The sequence below is a fragment of the Nicotiana sylvestris genome, chromosome 2 (assembly GCF_000393655.2).
Source record: "Nicotiana sylvestris chromosome 2, ASM39365v2, whole genome shotgun sequence".
Taxonomy (NCBI): domain Eukaryota; kingdom Viridiplantae; phylum Streptophyta; class Magnoliopsida; order Solanales; family Solanaceae; genus Nicotiana; species Nicotiana sylvestris.
Genome location: NC_091058.1, coordinates 138,141,051 through 138,153,463, shown reverse-complemented (window position 1 = coordinate 138,153,463; position 12,413 = coordinate 138,141,051). Strand labels below are relative to the sequence as shown.

The following is a 12,413-nucleotide window of genomic DNA, read 5'->3' as shown; positions in this document are numbered from 1 at the left end:
GCTGAAGCTTTGTTTTATAACTGTCGAACTTCAGCCTTCTTAGGTATTGAAGTTTTAACTGATATTTTTGATAATGTCCTGATGTTATTTTTTGTAACTTCTACTTTTTTTGAACAAATGGCTCCCAAAGCACCTAAAGATCCTAATGCAGCTAAAGTAGGCAAAGCTCCTAAAGCACCTAGACAACCTATAATACCCCCAGGTCCTTATGTCCCTGCTCCTCCACCTACAAGACCATGACAAAGATATTTTGAGTTTGGAGATTGGTTTAACTGTAAGGGTTACTGGAAGGGGAACCATGATTTGAAGAAATTAATTGCAACTTTCTTGACTCCTACACAACGGGATAAGCTTACTAATGGTACATTTCAATACATTATGGCTATGGAGAACTTCCAATGTAGCATGAAGTTGGTTCATTGTTTGTGTCTTTCTCGAATATTCACCAATGATCAAGACTCCATTAGTTTCAAGATTTTTGGTCATGATGTCTCCTTCACCCTTAAAGACTTTCGCATTATGTGTGGTTTGCGAATACCAATTAATCGAGAGAGCAATATTCTAAAGCGGTATTTTGGTAAGTATAAGGGTGTGACTTTGAAGGATATTCGAAGTTTTATGACTCGCAATGAAATTCCAAAGAATACTGTGAATCACATACATGTATGCGAGAGTGATGATGATGCTGTTAAACTTATGAAAATTCTTGTTGTAGAGTCTATTTTGTTTGGGAAAAATACCGAGTCATGTGTGATGGAGGAGTATGCATCTATTGTTGAAGATGATAAGGTTTGTGCTGAATATCCTTGGAGTAATGTGGCTTATGAGAAGCTCATTTATTCACTGAAACATGCATGGGACAAGAAGAACAAATTACATACAACTGAGTATAAACTTGGTGGATTTCCATATCCGTTATGTGCTTGGTTCTATGAGCGCTTCCCAGATGTTCGGGAGAGGTGTATAAGAGAGTATGAGTACCTTAATACCCCTCAGGTTCCCAGGATGTTACATTATGTATGTGTGGGAGAGCCTAAATTTGCTGAACTTTATTATATGTTCAGTACTCATGAAGTAAGTTACTTTTTTTTGTCTTTGTGTTAATATGTTGATGTATTAGTTTTTTCTCCTCATAATATACTTTTTTGTATTAAACAGAGATATCGCGAATTTAGGGTATTGGATATAATTCCTACAGAAGAAGAATTGAATTCAATGCTTTTAATTCGTTCAAAGGTAGTTAATGCAGTTCCTTCAATTGGTGAATCACCACGTACTCTGAGTCGATCAAAAGAAGCGAATCGAATTCCTGTCATTGGTGAATCACCACGTAGTCGGAGTCGATCAAAAGAACCAAATTGAATTCCTTTTATTGGCTAATCATCTCGTACCCAGATTCGTTCTACCCGTTCTACATATGACTTTGATGACAATGAATTACTTGAGACAATATGTTCTGTAAGTTTCAATCTGAAGTTTTTTGGTTTTGTTTCTGTAAAAGTACAACATGTTTTTGAGCTGAAGTTTTCTTCTATATCTGAATTTTTGTTGTTTATCTATTCTAAAGGTTAACTACGGAGGTTCAAAGGCATGCAAAAAAAGAAAGAAGCACGATCGTGAACGAAGTTTTCGATAAGTTTAAAAAGGATGAGCGATCTGCTATTGTTGATGCGGTTTTTGTAAAAGTGAAGGTAAGCTAATTTAGAGAGAAGTCTTTTTATTTCTGCTAATGTTATTTATATTAATCATTGTTAGTAATTTTTTTTCTAGGAATATTTCGATGAGAAGTTTGAACAATTGTTTAAGATTGTCAACAAATCAAATGAAATGGACGATGGCAATTTTGATTTGAGTAACCATCAAGAATATGATAGGGTGATTGACTGTTACGAACCTCCATCGGATATTAATGCATCAGATAAAGTCACAGATATAAATGCTACACGTGAGGAAACGTCTTTTGAAGGCGATCAACATATTCAGAAACAAGTTGAAGAGGAACGTTCCAGTGCTGATATATTGAGTAGAAATGTAAATGATGAAGAACAGTTAGCAACTGAGAATGTTGGAAGCAAGCAATGTGCAGATAATCAAGTTGAAGAACATGCTGCTCATGATCCATCGCGTCAAGTCGCAGATGATAATGCTACACGTAAGGAAGCGGCTGGTGAATGTGATGAACATGTTCAACAACAAGGTGCAGATGATCAAGTTGTTGGTACTGGAAAACATGCATCGAGTTGTTCTTTGGAAAACGATATTGGACAGGGAAATTTGTTTGATGGAGCACTAGCTATTTGCAAGGAAATTTTAGGTGGTGATACGCAGGAAATTGTTACTACAGGTATAAAGTGTGAAGTTTATAATCGTTCATAAAAATATATAACAAAAAAACACAAAACATGAAACAAAACTTCAGCTGAAGATTTTCTTTTGTAGCTGTCGAACTTCAGCTCTAGAGCTGAAGTTTTTGTTTTTGTAACTGTCGAACTTCAGCCTTCTTAGAGATTGAAGTTTTAACTGATCTTTTTGATAATGTCCTGTAGTGAAATATTCACTATAGGTATAAATTTTTACTATGTTATATATATAGAAAAACTAGTTGATCTATTCCCCCTCTTTATGAATATGCAGTGGAAGTTGAAACTAGTTGTGTTTCAATTGACACAACTCAAAAAGTCTCTGATGATACTGAATTAAATGAAGGTAGAGTTGAGAAAAACCTTCAGATAATACTCCAATGCTCCTCGACGTTGGTGCACAATTGAATGAAGTTGGAATTGCTGATATCGAGAAAGGCATGCAGCCTGGGGAAACCACAGCGGAAGACAAACGTCAAGGTATTCTGTAGATCATGAATTTATTACATTTGATCGAAGTATATTTTTTACAGTTTGAAACTTTACATATTTTATTTTCTTTGTTGTGTTTTTGAATGCTTTTTCAGAAAGACTCGAGGCAGCTCAAAAAGAATTTGGTGAGCTTATACAGCTATATCAAAAAGGAGAAATACATTTATTCACACCTGTTGGCTCACAGACAGGTGTGAAGTGTGTTGGTATTATTTTACAAAATTTAGTCATTATTATTTATATTTTATTTTTATTTTTTTCGCATGAAGATACAGGCATATCTAAAGGTAAAGGAAATGGATCTGTTGGAATGCAAACACCATCTGTGTCTGAACACTTAGACCAGGTAGTTATTTTCTGCAATTCGATTACAAGTTGTTTTTTTGCCTAATGCGTGTTTTGTATCAGTTTTATTTATGTTTATATTTTCCTTGCTTTTGCAGATATCATCTGATGCATCGCAACTTCTTCCAAATCCTAAGAGAAAGAAGATTTCCAGTTCTCCTATGTGTGATACCAGTGATATCCCCAACTTCAATTTATGTTCATTTTCACTTGGTAGTACACAAGGGACTGATTCAGAAGATAATTCTGCTGCTGTTGTTGTTCGTAAAGAGAGACAAGAACGTCGTGAATAGCAGAGAGTTGGTCAAGTATCTGCCACTATGGCTGTGGTTTCTCCCACCTGCTGGTGAACAACAACAGTTAGTTGTGATGGAGCAGCAGGAAGAGCAAGCAAAAGGAAAACTAGAAAAAAAAAGGGAAAAGGATTCGTATGGAGAGTATTTGGTTGAGATCTCCTTACGAAGTTCATAAACAAAAGGAAAGGGGGCAAGATTGGAAAGTAGGAAAGAATATACGAAGGTGTCCCTTCCATTATGTTAATCAAGACAGTGGATTGATGCAAAGATTTACAGAGTGATTGGAGATGGATGTCAGTGAATATGATTCCAATCCATTCAGATTAGCTGGAATTGATATTCGAAAATCATTCTTCTTAGCTTTCTATTCGCATTATCCTTGTTATTTGTTGGTATTTGCTTTATATTTCTTAGTTGATTTTTATGTTTAGTTTTTGTAATTCTTTTTTATGTTTTTATGCTGTGTTTTTTTGTTTACTTCAGCATATTATTAAGTTCATTTTCTATAACTTCAGCTTATCAATGCTGAAGATTTTGTTTGTACATGCCTTTCTTTTGTGTGTTGTACGCGTATGTGTGTGTGTGTATTTGTGTTAAGGATATGTATTTCACATACTGTAACCTGAAGTTTTTTCTCGCAGAAGTCATTGCATACTTTTTTAAAATGCAACCAAACCTATAAGCCTGCGCAACAAAAATGAGTGATTTGTACTTTAGCAGTATATAAAATAGTCCAAGATCTTCTTTTTTTTATTCCTATGAAAAAAATCACATTTCAAATATGTCATACAATAATGAAAGTCTAAATTCAAACCAAGGATTATTGAAGGTTAGAGTATTTTTCAGTGTGTTTCTTTGAATATGGATGAGGTGCTGGAGAAGACAAGAAAGTTGTTCTGTTATGCCCAACTTGTTTACATCGACTGCATTTGGTAGATTTGAATGGTACTGATTCAGTCACAGGTATATGCCTCTTCTTTTGTCTTCTTCCTTGTAAAATCTCCACATCGAGAGGTTTTGTGATCTCAGATTGTACATTTTGTGGTATATCCTATGATTTTTGATCTCCCACAGTATTCACATGTCCTTCATATGTTTTCAACCATGTTTTCTTTGAATACCAATTTGAGCAGTAATCAGATTTCTGCAGATATCTATTATTAATAGCAACAATTGCATGTGGACAGGGCAATTCATCAAGTTGAAATTCCAGGCAGTCACAAGTTCTCTTCTTTAAGTCCACAATGAATTCGATTCCTTCACTATTTATTTTGAATAACATTGAATCATGGTTGAACATCTAACAAGGAATAAAAATTAAGACAAACTATATTAGTGTATTGTTGCTTCAAAAAGAAAAAGTATGAATTTTTTTAAATATAAGTAGTAAATCACTGCAACAGATATAAAAAGCTGAAGTTAATAAATATACTCACAAACATTTTACAAGCCAAGTCCATCTTCTTAGTCATCTCTTCTCCATATTGATACTCTGTGAAAAGTTTCATTTGCCTTTTTTCTCCGTTCGTAAAACCACTCTCCTAACTTTTCTTGGATGAAATCTAACATTCTTAAAATAGTCATTTCTCTCCCTTTTAGTAAAACGGAATTCATTGATTCTACCATGTTTGTTGTTAGCATATCATAATGTCGCCGTGGGAACCACGATTGAGCCCATCTCGCTGGAGGCTCTTCAATTATGTAATTGTATGTTTTCTTGTCAATACTTTTGAGTTGGGATATTAACTGATTAAAATTTTCACGTTTGTATGACCTTGCAGCACTTGGAAAAAGATTTATTACCGTGGCTTTTGCATGTCTTTGCTTTAAATTTTTCTCAAAGTGAAAGAGGCAGATACCATGGTGAACTTCAGGAAAAACTTTTCTAATCCCATTTGCAATCGATTGGTTTCTATCTGACAAGAAAACCAATTTATGACAGACTTGAATTGCTTTTCTCATTTCCCCGAAGAACCAAATGTATGCCTCATTGTTTTCTGATTCTGCTACACCAAAACATAACGAAAAGATTTGATTGTTTGCATCCTTTGATACAGCAACAAATAGAACACCACAATATTTGGACTTTAAAAACATTGCATCGACTGCAATAACGGGTCTACAGTAGGACCAACCAGCTAGTGATGCCGCAGGAGAAAGGAACATGTAAGCAAATCTGTACAGTGAAACACAAAAAAACAAATCATTAGGTGTGAAGTTTTTCAAATAGGAACATTTGAAACTTCAGGGTGATGGTTACCTATTCTGCGCATCTCTTTTTATGCTTGTGTACGTTCCTGGGTTTTTGCACACCATCATGTGTAGGTATGAAGGAAGAATTTGGTAGTTCTCTTCAGTTGGCCCCCTTATGCAAGCAACAGCTTTTTGAATAGCACGTCATGCCTTGTGATAACCAATGTCAATTCCAAATTTCTTTTTCATTTCATTTTCTACAAAGGCTGGTGTAACCTCTATCTTTTTGTCTCGAACATGTTCTATAATTTGTTCACTTATAAAATTTGATGTAGCATGCTTCTGATATGATTTTCTTGCATCAACCGAACATTCATGGATGTTATGATATTTTATCACCCTGAATAGTGTGGAATTTTTTATTCTGGTAGCGCATACATTCCAACCACATTTTTCCACGATGCATTTCAGCTCGTATCTCTTTGAACATGATCTAACAGCAGTGAATTCCACTTTCTGGTTTATCTCCAAGTTGCAAAAAAATTTAGTCATGTTTTGTTTGTTCTCAAAAATTGATCCAACTCTTACTTCCTGCAATGCATCATGACCAAGTATTTTCCATGGTGGAGATTCTTTCAGCTTTCTCCTCACCCTTTTTCTTGATTTCTGAGAAGCATAAGAACTTTCAGCAATTTCTTTAATTCTATCTGATGTTATCGGTATATTCTCCATGTTTACGTCATCTTCATTGTTGCTTATCATTGTAGAAAGTAACAAAAAGGTTTGTTGGATTGTGTGCTGGTTGACAATTTGCATTATTAGTTGTCCTTCTTCTTCTTGGTCATCGACAAACTGGTTTGAATTTATTGGAGGATGGGGTAATTGTTACAGCATTATATATTCTGAAGCGGCTGTAATGTTAGAAGGTTGTAGATCGTTGTCTACTTCCATTATTGGCTGTCCTACTTCATGTTCAAAAGGTTCTGAATCTATCGCATATGCAATAGATGGTTTGAATGCTGCAGATTCTGAAGGTTGTATTTTTTCGATGATGAAATGGCAATTCTTGTAGGGTGAATCAGTTGTAAGCAAATGTATACAGGTACTGAGTTCTTCATCTGAAGTTACAAGCATTCCTTTGCTTGTATTTAGTTTGATATCAAACCATACTTTTAGTGCATATCTGGTTGAATCAATATTTGCAACTTCACTAATTTTCTTCAGGAAAGTATTGAATGATATGTGCTCATAAGTAGAACAAGTTTTGTATCATGATCCAAGTATTGGAAATCAGGAGTCCAACTCCCATTGAAAGTTATAACAACGCAAATCGAACTCATCCTGCAGATTCATGTTTAGTGGCAAGTATTAGGAAAGTGAACAGAAGAATTTTTAGGTTGTTTGTGCTCAAGTTTTTACAAATGAACTAAATCACTTAGGCATCTTCTGCTGAAATTTTTTGGAAAAAGATGTATGACATAATTAATGAATGTTGAACAGAAAAACTTCAGCTTATTAAGTGCAGAAATTTTTAGAAAATAAGCTTAATAACTTCAGCATATCAGCTGAAGTTTTTTTGAAAAAATTGTATGACAGGGATTCATAAATGCAGGAAAAACAACTTCAGCTCATTAGGTGCTGAAGATTTTAGAAATGAACTAAAGAACTTCAGCAGAAGATTTTAAAAATTAATATTAAATTTTTTAATATTAATTCTATTCAAACTCGAAAAATAGCAGAGGAAATGAATTATATAACTTCAGCAGGAATTAACAAAAACTAATCCGAATATTTAGCATTTTTTGGTATGAAGTTTTTTCAAAAAATAATAATAAAATAGACAGTGCAGGAGGAAAACTTCAGCTCCTCTTGCTGAAGTTTTTAAATATTAACTAAAAAACTTCAGCACTTATGCCGAAGTTTTTTGTGCATTATGAAATTTTAATTGAAGTTTTATTTTTTTGGTATGAAATTTTTCGAAAAAATGAAAATAAAATACATAGTGCAGGAGAAAAACTTCAGCTCCATTAGCCGAAGTTTTTACAGATTAACTAAAAAACTTCAGCACCTATGCCGAAGTTTTTGTGCAATATAAAATTTTAATTTATGTTTTATTTTTTAACTAGTGTAGGAGGAAAACTTCGGCTCGTCCCGTTGAAGTTTTTAAATATTAACTAAAAACTTCAGCACCTATACCGATGTTTTTTGTGCATATGTGTTTTAAATATTAAAACAATCATATAATGTTTAATATAATTTTTTTAGTATATTTGTCGGATTAGAATGTTAGAATTCATCGTCAAACTGATTTAGAATGCAAATTCACTATATCAGTGAAGTTCGTCAAACAACTTCAATCAATCAATCAGAAAACATATAATTCAAAAACTATTTTGAATTCTGGAGATGAATTTGAATACTTACAATGTATTTGAATTTGAATTTGGAATTTGAATCTGGTTGCGAGAGGCGATCTCAGGAGAGACGGACTGATGGAGGAGATACGGAGGAGATCTGGAATTTGAATCTGGGTATGCTTGATGCAACTTTTATAAGTTTTGGAAGGGGTATAATGGTCATATTATTACGGATTTTTTGTTAGTTGGTTACGAAATCAATAATTTTTAAAATAGGGTATAGGTTAAAAGGTGACATAAAAATAGGGTACGATTGCAAATCGCCCAAAGTTTTGCACCCAAAGTCTGGGCTAAGTATATACAATTATTGGCAACACGAATTTAAGTTCAAACAAGGGAAGGCTCATTGCTGAGCCACTATATATCTGTATGAAAGCTAGATAAATACGAGGCGGCATGTCATTCTTTGCCAATCACAAATTAATGGAGTCTGTTTACGATTTTGGGTTACAATCAAATGTTTGCAACTTATACCACTTTGGTTAAGGTTCTAATTGGAATTTTTACTTCTTTTGAAACTTATTTTATTCTACAAATTAAAAAATGGGCAAATCTCTCAAGCTCATGTCACAATTGAATTGAACTGCAGTCGCAAATAATGTACCATCACCCAAAATTTAGTCGACATTTTTCATTGTATATATCTCATCTTCATGTGATATACTGGAATCGTCAATTCTTAATTACTGTTAATAGACACCATGACTCCAATAAATTAAATTATGGCAAAACGCTCAATTGTTATATCTGTGAAACGCAAGGAATAGTTTGACACCTAGTTTAAAAGCTCCATTGAAAACCATTAAAAAGCCTTGAATTTTTGAGTTCGAAAATAGAATTTGTGAAACTGTTATTTGTTTGGATTGGATATTGTTGCAAATGATTGAAAATATCTTTTGAAGTTTATATCTCAATTTTAAGAGAATTTGGTGAAATTTCGAGATGGTTTTGATTAGAATTTCAAGAAGAAGAAGAAGAAGAAGACATAAACAAATTTTATATATTTTTTTATTTTGGATGTACAAACTAACATAATTGTATATAAATTGAATGTATCTGGTAGTCTTTGAACGGATAGATATGTACAAAAAATTATAGTCAAGTTGTAGATAAATTGTAGATTTTAACCGGATTCTGTGGAAAAACTTATAATCAAATTGTAGATAAATTATAGATTCTGACCGAATTAATATATATATATATAAGAACTTTAATTATTTTTTGTAAATATAAAAATTTAGATAAACTGGATAGATAAGTCTAAAATTTCGTATATATACAAAAAGCCTCGTTCTAATTCTACAACGGTCTTTCCCTATTATTCATTTTTCCTACCCAATGATAGAGGCAGAGTTTAGGGGTGTGGTAAACATTTTCTAGAAAATATTTTTTTTTAAAATCATATTTTGTTGGTTTAAATGTTTTAGAAAATATTTTTCTTATGAATTATTTTATTCCAATTGACTTCCCTACCAAAAGAAGAGAAAACAATTCCCCACCCTCCACCCCAACCACCCCCACCCTAACCCTTCCCCCAACCCACACACTATGCCACCACCTCCCACCCCTACGCCCACCTACCCGAAAACCCACCCTCAAGCCCCTCACACCACCCCAACCCCAAACCCCCGAAAACCGCACTCCCTCACCCGTCCCCACCACCCCTACCCCCAGCGAACCCCCAACACTACCTTCGCCGCCGTCACCCTAACGTACCAGCTTTCCTACCCTTACCTATTTCAACTCTCATAGTGTTTGCCTGGCTTTCATATCGAAGAAAAAAATATTTTTTACTTCCTATCCAAACACCAAAAATAAGTAAAAGAATTTTTACACTCTAGGATTTTAGGTTTTTGGGTTTTGGATCCTAGAAAAAGCAGCTTACTTTAGATAAATTATTTATACATTTTAGGTTAATTGTTTAAATCAAATATAAGGTCTAGATCAAAGCTACTGAGTTCTGTCGAGCATGTAAGCAGAACTATAAGCAGGTCAAAAATATTCATTAACTTTTATGTGGAAATTATTTTTTAGGAAACATAATTTAGGGTAAATATATTAAGTTGAACTTGCTTGATAGCAACAGCAGATGGGCGAGTTGGTTCAAGCGGGTTCAGAGGAAAGTAGAGGTTTGGAGCTCGAATCTGGACTCACATTTCATTGCATACCTTATTCTCATTTTGCCATAGCCTCCTCACTATTTTTTTTAATTATACCTTTTACTTTAGCTAATTTTCATAGTTACAAATTTCTACTATTAAAATTATAAATCTACTTTAGTTTATATTTTTATTCTATTGTTATCGTTTTCTAATAAATTGTTTATTATAATGAATATTTGAGCGCTTGTTAATCTATTAGATTTTTAATCAATAAATAGAGTTGGTTGTTTTGATATAGATTGAATTGATTTTGAGCTCGAATCTGGACTCTCACATTTCATTGCATACCTTATTCTCATTTTGCCATAGCCTCCTCACTATTTTTTAATTATACCTTTTACTTTAGCTAATTTTCATAGTTCCAGATTTCTACTATTAAAATTATAAATCTACTTTAGTTTATATTTTTATTCTATTGTTATCGTTTTCTAATAAATTGTTTATTATAATGAATATTTGAGCGCTTGTTAATCTATTAGATTTTTAATCAATGAATAGAGTTGGTTGTTTTGATATAGATTGAATTGATTTTGTAACATAAAATTTAAAAGAAAAAGGTTCAATAAATTGTCAAATTCGAAAAAGTAAACAGATATATTGTTCACTTTTTTTAAGAGTTTAATAGAACAAAGAGGTCATGAAGCAAAATAAAGAGCGGAGGGAAAGATTCTATTATTATGCCTTTGTCGCTTTTACTATCAAATAATGTCGATGACTTTAGTTTTTGTTTAAATCCGCTTACACAAAATTCTGGGTCCGCCACGAATTATAAGTCCGCCCCTGCCCAACGTACACCACCCACCCCCCAAACAAAAAGAGAAAAAATCAATACATTAACTATAGTTCCCACTTTAATAATCTTTGCATGCCACACACGAAAATAAGATCAAAGTGGACGGCGGAAAAGAAAAGGATAGAATGATAATAATTAATCTATGTTTGTTATAAAATAACGACTATAATGTAAATAAACCAAAGATAGGTATAGAGATAGACTAATATATTATTCAACTTCAAACTTATGTACATAATGAACTGAAATCTCTTCTATTTATAGAAGAAAGAAAAGTTGTGCAAGTTACTACTGCAAGCTTCTGTGTACGTTGCTACTGTACCAGATATAGATAATCTTCTATCAAGGGTAATGTTTATCCATAACGGAGTACCGAAAAGATAAGCTCATTGTACCAGGTATGGATAATCTTCTATCGAGGATAATGTTTATCCATAACGGAGTACCGAAAGGATAATCTCATTATACTAGGCATGGATAATCTTCCACCGGGATAATATTTATCCATAACGGAGTATCCAAAGGGTAAGCTTTTTCAGGAGGCTTATTTGCAATAGAGTACTAAATAGATAAACGTGTTTACGACGGAGTCTCATATGGATAAGCTTCTTCAGGAAGCTTATTTACAACGGAGTACCAAATAAACATCCATAATATAATATATTTATAACACTCCCCCTTGGATGTTTAAAAGATAATGTGCCTCATTAAAACCTTACTAGGAAAAATCCATAGGAAAAAATTCTAGTGAAGGAAAAAGAGTACACATTTTTAGTAATACACATTGCTAGGTGCCTCATTAAAAACCTTATAGGGAAAACCCTGTGGGAAAAAATATTAGCAAGGAAAAAAGAGTGCATCACGTATTTTACTTCCCCTGATGAAAATCTTGTTGCAAATATTTGAGTCTCCGCATTCAAGTCTTGTATACCATCTTCTCAAAAGTTGAAGTTGGCAAAGATTTAGTGAACAAATCTGTCGGATTGTCACTTGAACGGATTTGTTGTACATCAATATCACCATTTTTCTGGAGATCATGTGTAGAATAATTTTGGTGAAATGTGCTTCGTTCTATCTCCTTTTATAAATCCTTCCTTCAATTGGGCTATGTATGCAGTATTGTCTTCGTATAAAATTGTGGATCTTTTTTCATATTCCAGTGTCTCCGAATAGAAGAAGAGTTATATCTTGCTAGTAAATTAACAGAAAATGCTATGTCAGGCCTTGTAGCATTAGAAAGATATATAAGTGTACCAATTACACTAAGATAAGATATTTCAGGACCAAGAAGTTCCTCATCCTCTTCTGGAGGACGGAACGGATCTTTATTCACTTTAAGTGACCAAACAACCATT

The 12,413-nt window shown here is 33.4% G+C and overlaps 2 protein-coding genes across 2 annotated transcripts; one reads left to right on the top strand and one right to left on the bottom strand.

Moving 5' to 3' along the window:
- The first annotated feature begins 378 nt into the window (after nucleotides 1-378).
- LOC138885666 (uncharacterized) lies at nucleotides 379-1,362 on the top strand. The gene is made up of 2 exons (XM_070166639.1): nucleotides 379-1,074; nucleotides 1,159-1,362. The coding sequence occupies exons 1-2, from the start codon at nucleotides 379-381 to the stop codon at nucleotides 1,360-1,362; spliced, it is 900 nt and encodes a 299-aa protein (XP_070022740.1).
- A 3,595-nt stretch (nucleotides 1,363-4,957) lies between these two features.
- On the bottom strand, nucleotides 4,958-5,809 carry LOC138885665 (uncharacterized). Its single transcript, XM_070166638.1, has 2 exons — nucleotides 5,754-5,809; nucleotides 4,958-5,669 (listed from the first exon to the last, which is right to left on the bottom strand). The coding sequence occupies exons 1-2, from the start codon at nucleotides 5,807-5,809 to the stop codon at nucleotides 4,958-4,960; spliced, it is 768 nt and encodes a 255-aa protein (XP_070022739.1).
- Between the last annotated feature and the right edge of the window lie 6,604 nt (nucleotides 5,810-12,413).

Coding starts and splice junctions, on each gene's coding strand:
- LOC138885666 (XM_070166639.1), top strand. CDS start 379: ATGGCTATGGAGAACTTCCAATGTAGCATGAAGTTGGTTCATTGTTTG. Junction 1,075..1,158: donor ATATGTTCAGTACTCATGAA/GTAAGTTACTTT, acceptor TGTATTAAACAG/AGATATCGCGAATTTAGGGT.
- LOC138885665 (XM_070166638.1), bottom strand. CDS start 5,809: ATGGTGTGCAAAAACCCAGGAACGTACACAAGCATAAAAAGAGATGCG. Junction 5,670..5,753: donor AAAAGAGATGCGCAGAATAG/GTAACCATCACC, acceptor TTCACTGTACAG/ATTTGCTTACATGTTCCTTT.